Here is an 8,110-nt window from a genome sequence, read left to right on the forward strand (position 1 = left end):
AATGTAAGTAAATCTTAATATTTTTGTCTTCTGTGTTTGGTTGAGTGTGGTTACTGGCTGTAAATACAAGTACGTATAAATTCATGTTAGATTTTATTACCCTGCACGCATAAGTGAAAACAGGGTATTGTAATCACTTGTCTTTGTTTGTCTGTGTGTTTGCAAAATTACTTGAAAATGGCTGAACAGACTTTCACCACATGTGGCAGAAATACTCATTGGGTGAGTGGTTTGATATGATGAACATTTGGTTTGATTTATCTTTAAAAAAAATCGAACTTACAAATTTCTTAGTAAGCAAGTCCTTATATTATTTTGTTCAATTTCTTTTTCATATGAATTGACCTTCGTCTGTTTGTGTATAGATCATGGTGTACCTATGCACATAGACACGAGTGCGTACATACATACATAAATACATACATAGGTATGCAACTCTGTGTGTGTGCGTACACTGATAAATTTGAGGCTTTTGTTTATTTATGAGTTGATTTCTTAATTTCACCAGAGTATAAATACCTATAATGGTGATATTTAAAAGAAAAAAATTTTAATCAAACTTACAAATTTCCCAGTAAGTGGTCATATTATTTTGTTCACTTTCTTTTTCATATGAATTGTCCTGCGTCTGTGTGTGTACAGATCATGGTGTACCTATGTGCATAGACGTGTGCATACATACATATGTACATATACATACATAATTGAAAAGTTCGTTCTAGGTATAAAGATACCATAAACAATTATAAAAATGGAGAAAAGATGTTAAAAAATCAAATTTAGATTTAATAAGTACATACAAACGTTTCAAAGAGCAATACAAATATGTAAGAAAAAAATAATATAAATAATAATTTTAATTAAAGTTATGTATTGTCATTCTCATAAATGTGAAGAATTTAAGGAAAAAGCATCCCAAAAAGTTATTACTAAAAATCAAGAAGGAAAAACAAATAGGATAATGGAAAATTTAAATGGATATTTACAAATAAGTTGTAAAAGGGAAAAATTAAGAGAAACAAAAAAGAGGGACATGTCAATGTGTATGCAAGTCTATTTATGAAAAAAATACATACATAGATATGCAACTCTGTGTGTGTGTGTGTGTGTGTGTACATTGATGGATTTGAAGGTTTTGGTTATTTGAGTTGATTTCTTTCACCAGAGTATAAATACCTATAATGGTGTTATTTAAAAAACAAAATTATGTCAGTTCAATTGAAAAGCATGGGTAAGCAACACATTATAAGCCACACTATAATTTGCAAAAAAATTTATCTGCATGCAAGAAATGCATCACCCCCTCCAATGCCTTTTTTTTTTTCATTCTTATTCTGTATTTGCATAAGTCTCCACCCTTCCTTTTTTTCTACTCCACTTGATTCAAATTTAATTTAATCTACATAGCACGAGCCTAGTTTCTGTACACTTGTTTTAGAAGATGAATGTACCCATGGGCATATGGCATAATGGTTAAGAGCGCGGGCTACTAACCCCAAGATTCCAATTTCTATTCCAGGCTGTAACCTGAATAATAATAATAATAATAATAATCGCATTGAAAAATACCTGAGGAATGAGAACCCAGGTTTGAAATTTCCCCAAGACACCTGATGACGGCTGGAGGGTATATTAGCCAAAATGTTGTGTTAACAACAAATAAAATGAGGACAAACATCTGTCAAATGTAAATAATGTACATAATTCCTCATCTCTTTAATATAGAACTGAATGTACCCAAATACCTTATATTTATATATATATCATCATCATCATCATAATTTAACATCCACTTTCCCCTGCTTGCATTGGTTGGACAGAGATTATTGAAACAAACTTTCTATGGTCAGCTGCCCTTCCTGTCACCAATCCATGCCAGACATGTTTTCACAGAAAAGTTTAAATGAATGACGTTCATTCACAACAATTACACTGTTAAGAGGAAACACACACACTTGCGTGTGCAGACAAGCACACACATGCATACATACACAACTCCACTCACAAGGCTCTGGTCAACCTGAGGCTATAATAGAAGATTATAGGTGGAAGCAAGTTTGTCAACCACATAGCCATGTCATTATCCAGTTTTTGAACAGTAATTATTACTTTGAAATTTGTTGAGCAGCTCTTTTGCTGTTTTCTCATGGCTGGATAGTTGAATAATATAAACATGGCTGGTTTGACTACCTTTTCTGTCAATGAAGTTTCCAGTGTAGTAACTTGCTCTGGTGTTGACAAAGTGAAAGTTGTATATTGATAGTCACCAATATTGTGCTGGTTGAATATCATGCATCAAGATTGTTACTTTCTTTGCTGGCTGAATGTCATGATCACCATTGTGCCATTAGTTTTGATGGGTCTTGGGTTGGTGTCATGATAGATTGCATGTTGTCCCGTTAATAAATCAAAGCCATCATTGTTTAATTAACACTTATTGTTTATTGAAGTATATTACAATGTTTGCATTTTTACATTGTCGCTTGCCAGTAGTGTATTGTAGTGTGCTAGAACAAATGTAGTTTGTAATTACATTACTAACAGAAGAGATTAGCCTCCTGTGTGAGGCAGGAATAATGCTCTATGTAGCCTAATTGAAGAAAGCCTTTAACTCAGGGCTGAACTTCAGCCAAGAAAACTTGTCAATTTAGGGCTTGTTGCTTGTGCTTCTGAAGTGCACCACTTTCATGTGTTTATGGCTAAAAACTGACTGGCTACTTATTTATTTAGTGAGAGGTGACAATATTGTGTTCATGGAGAATTACATTAACAACAAGGTAATCCTTTTCAATATAGGTCGTGCAGGGACCAAGAATCATGTGTACATTTATCTCCTCTGAAATCTCTAACCTCTGCACTGATCCTCATATAACCCCTGTTTACATGGGAACCCCTGGAACATGATAGAACATCTCTCTATATATAAATGGCAAAATGTCTGTCTGTGTGTGTGTATATCCTTTTTACTCTTTTACTTGTTTCAGTCATTTGACTGCGGCCATGCTGGAGCAATGCCTTTAGTCGAGCAAATCGACCCCGGGACTTATTCTTTGTAAGCCCAGTACTTATTCTATCGGTCTCTTTTGCCGAACCGCTAAGTGACGGGGACGTAAACACACCAGCATCGGTTGTCAAGCAATGCTAGAGGGACAAACACAGACACACAAACATATACACACACATACATACATATATATATATATAATATATATATATATACACACACACACACACACACACGACAGGCTTCTTTCAGTTTCCGTCTACCAAATCCACTCAGAAGGCATTGGTGGGCCCGAGGCTATAGCAGAACACACTTGCCCAAGTTGCCACGCAGTGGGACTGAACCTGGAACCATGTGGTTGGTAAGCGAGCTACTTACCACACAGCCACTCCTGGCGCCTTTATACAAATCCACAATTTTTCAGTTAGAGGGCTTGTACTTTCTATGGTCATTCAAAGCCATCCAAGTGTAGTTGTGAAGATCTTTTCATTTCCCAGTTACCCCTAAAGCCATTAAAAAAATTCAATAAACTGACCCCTTATGTTTCAGGTAACAAAAGTCTTTAATACAAGGGATGTAACTCACTTAATCCAGCTGTTAAATCTAGAGATATTAAACCATAGCAAGGGAAATAACTCTTTAAAACTCTGTATTTCCCTCCCTTTGTTATGTATCACACCTCAATACTGTACCGGACCAATTTATCCAATTTAGGACCGGAACTGTCCCAGATTTCTGGATTTTCCAGTTTCCCAGAGAATTTCTAAACATTTGCTTAAAATCTCTATATCTATAAATGGCAAAATTTCTGTTTTTTGATCGGACGGAGATAATTTTACACCTGACAGGTGGGTGCACGTGTGCATTTGCAGACAGTCTGTATGACTCTGCACATTTTTGTGTTTTGCGAAGACGCGTTATCATGTGTTTTGGCTTTCAAACGTGCAAGCTTTTTTGATTTGAGAAATGCAGGGAATAATTAATGAGTTAGACCAAGTTAATGACAAGAGAGAGGGATTTTCATGAAAGACAAAATATGCTTGACTAGCACTAGACCTGACAACGTCGGGTCATAGTGCTAGTTCTATAATAAGGAGTGATATTCCAGCAATCTGTTTAATATACAGGACACATCACTTGACCTAAGTGTGATCTGATCCTGATTACTGAAGCTATAAAGTTTCAATTCTAAGCCTTGCACTAATTCTTTGTGGGAAAGAAGCTGTTAACAACCCTATTATTACACTAAAAACAAGAACATTCATTTTTTAACTAACTAGAGATTGCAACCAAATCTTCCTCAAAAATTACCCTATGCTCTATAAAGGGTGCTGATATTTGTTATTAAAACACCCACCTAACCACAGATATCTCCCCCACAATTCATGTTCACTCCACACTACATTATTTGTTGTCAGCTCATTTTCTTCCCCTGAAATATTTTAAAACTATGATTCCACCCTGATATCTTTATTATTAAATCTCTCCTGTTTAGCTTGTAAAATTCTAAAATATCAGACAACCTTTTTTGTTAATTGACCATAATTTATCTACATCATTAATTGTTTTATTTTCTGTGATTAATTTGTTACCTATCTTCTAGGCTAAAGGCTATGATACTTCTCAGCATATACTAGCTTGTTTTGGTGGTGCAGGAGCTCAACATGCCTGTTCCATTGCTCAGTCACTGGGTATTTCAGAAATCTTCATACACAAGTAAATATAAATTCTTCATTTTACTTTTTTACTGGTCTCTGTCATTAGTGCAGACCTATGTAAGGACATAACTTTCAAGAGTATACTGGTACCTATTTTTTAAGAATTTTAACATCATATATTCCTTTCACATCATCATCATTAGCAGCATTATCATCTTTTTCTTTAACAACTGATTCTTTAATGAGTATAAGCACCATTTGACATTGCTTGCTTCCCTTCCTTCTAATTGCTGTTGAACACAACAAGCAACTATGTAAGATCAGCAGCAGCAATCAGTTTTCATTCCTAAATACGTGGCACAAACAGTAGCATCAGTAATGTTTCATTACCAATGCTACTTAACTCCAATAGACATGACAGCCCCTTGTAACTCTTGTCAGAAATGCAACAATCCACTGGTTACCCATTTAAACCTCTAATGAACAATGCTATTGTTCACAAATTGCAATATAAAGTTGAATTAAAAAATAAATATGAACTGGCATATTAACCCTTTCGTTACCAAACCGCCTGAAAAAAATTTTGGTTAATGTGACTAAACCGCCCAAAGCCGCCCGAATTTACCTATTCATATTTAAATGAGAATATCAGAGCGAATCTCTTTAGTACATTCGTGAAAATACGTATTATACTTCGTAAAGAGTTCAACTACAGTTTTGTACAAAAATCGAAGTGTAATTTTAATTCCGTGAATTTTGGGAGATTTTTTTCCGAAATTTGTTCCTATTGTGTTTTCAAAATTTGTAATTTGTAATGGATACTAATTTCATTATATCAAGCAGCAAGTCAGAATTCGAAGGATTTGTTACTGAAGACCTTCATAAATCTAACTCTATGACTGAAAAAAAAAGCATGTGGTATTTGATAATGAATCTGATGTTTCATTTTCCGAAAGTGAAAACAGTGAATCCAAGAGCTCCGACAGCGATAAGGAAAATGAATTGGCACCTGAATGGAGTGAAAATTTAAAAACTGTTTCTTTCAGTGATTTTTCTGAAGAAGCTGGACCAAGCCACAGACTTTCCCAGAAGAGTAAAGCCTTAGACTATTTCTTTTTACTTTTTCGAATGAGCCTATTTGAAATCATTACGGCGGAAACGAACCGTTACGCTAAACGTAAACAAAGCAAAAGAAAGGATTGTTAGTGGTTTCCCACAACCTTAAATGAAATTAAGACTATTTTGCCATAAATATTATTATGGGTATCAGAAAGTTACCCAGAATAACAAATTCTATCGTAAAATTTTGTTGTATACCCAATTGAATATTAGCTAATAACCCATTTTCTATAGCGATGTTTGAACAAAATTTTAATAATTTTATATTTTGTTGAATTTACCTGTATCTACCTGCAATTAGAGTCACTTTGTAACAAAAATTATAGTATAGAATTGGTTGAGAACCTTTCATTAAATTATCTTCCAAAATTTACATTAATATATTGATAAATAAAAAAGATATAGTTGTTTAATGAAACCAGAATAAATTTATGATTATGTTAGAAATTAATTGAAACACATAAGGGGTGTATTTTGGTCAGAAATATAGTAACGAAAGGGTTAAATATTCTGACCGTAGACAATTTCATGACACACTTGTGTTAATCTCAATGCATATAGGTTAGAAACATTGGCTTCATATTTGATTGTCAGGTAATGGAACGAGCTAGAAAAGTTTTTGCAACAGAAATTTGCTGACACCTAAGTAGGATTGTCATCATCATCTTTGTTGTTAATGGTGTGTTTTTTTTTTGTTCCTTTTCTTGTATAGGTTTTCAGCAATACTTTCAGCATATGGAATGGCACTAGCTGATGTAGTCCATGAAGAGCAAGTTCCTTGTGCCAGTATTTATGAACCAGGTAAGGTATTTTGCATTTAATTATCTTATGTCTGTCTTCATTTGTCATTTTGTTTCAGTATTTTCCCTCATCAGTGTAGCTTTGCAAGTTTATCTTAATTTCTCTAATTAATTTAAACTCATAAATTTATTGAGTCATCTTAAATACTCACTACAAAAAAAAATCTCTGAAAATAACTCTTCCTTGCATTCATTACACTGACATTTGCTTTGGAGAGGTTTGTGTAGCAACAGCTACACACTAGATACAACAATAGCTACATGAACACTACAAATGTTACTGTTGCCACAAACTATGGATTTCTCAACATTGCACCCTTTTGATGGTACCATAACTACACTATGGATATAACAATAGCTGCATACTATAGAGGTAATAATAACTGCATGCTAGATGTAATGACAGCTACATGTTATTGATCTAGTGCTAGCAATATTCTATCATAGTTACACACTAGATATGTTGTAATGGTTGCATACTGTAAATATAACAACAGCTGCACACTATTGATAGTACAATATCTGTACGCTTTAAATTTTAACAACAGCTGCACATTATAAACACAGCCATAGCTTCACACTAATGTAGAAACAACTACATGCTATACATGTGAAACTGGTGATCATTTGTCATTCGAAAAGATAGTTAAAGAAGAGAAATACTGGATCTAAAACTTCAGAACTTCCCCTTCATCTGCAGATGAGGAAAAGATGTAAAAGTAGTGCTGATGCTTATGATGGAGACAAATAAAGTTAGGCACCTCCAGTTGAACACCACCACTAACAACATTACTGTCACTGCTACCATTTTTATCATCCATACCATCATCGCTGCTATTCCTATCATCTTCACTATCATCACCACCACAATCATTATCATCATTATTGTCATTTTCACTACTACTACAATCATCCTTATCATCATCAACATCACTATCAGATTAATTTATTTTTTCTTTTCAATATCATATTACTTCATTTTCTCTACTTTCACTTTATTATTTCTTTTAAACTATTATTTCAGCTACAATTTCTTCCATTGATCAACAAATAATGACTTTGATACAGAAATGTAAAGATGCCCTAAAGAAACAAGGATTTACTGAGTATGTCCAGTTATAAATATTATTCCCTATCATTTGCTTTTATCAGTTCCTTCTTGTAAAATATTCTTCCTATTCTATAAAATAACAGCATTATGGTACTAGAGAAGATAGCAAAATAGTTGTTATTGTTAAGCTCCAGATCAGCTGCTCGAGAAAGATATTTTAACCAAAACAATACAATAGTGTTGCAAAATCTCTTTAATATCTTTCCTAGCACTAGACTTTATGATACAAACACAGAGCAAGAAGTAAGTGCCAGTTCATAGGAGTCAAAGGCTTTCTTTCATTATATATATATATATATATATATAATATATATATATATTATATATATATATATATGTATATATATATATATATATATATATATATATATATATATATATATATATATATATATATATATATATATATATATGTATA

At 33.3% G+C, this 8,110-nt stretch overlaps 1 protein-coding gene across 1 annotated transcript in view; it reads left to right on the forward strand.

Annotated features, from left to right (window-relative positions):
• LOC115221209 (5-oxoprolinase) overlaps positions 1–8,110 on the forward strand; it is a 180,558-nt gene that overhangs the window by 63,143 nt on the left and 109,305 nt on the right. Inside the window, 3 exon segments of the mRNA XM_036510593.1 lie at positions 4,608–4,720; positions 6,494–6,582; positions 7,606–7,687. Of these exon segments, the coding sequence (XP_036366486.1) occupies positions 4,608–4,720; positions 6,494–6,582; positions 7,606–7,687 (284 nt within the window).

Source organism: Octopus sinensis, linkage group LG18 (genome assembly GCF_006345805.1).
Source record: "Octopus sinensis linkage group LG18, ASM634580v1, whole genome shotgun sequence".
Lineage (NCBI taxonomy): Eukaryota > Metazoa > Mollusca > Cephalopoda > Octopoda > Octopodidae > Octopus > Octopus sinensis.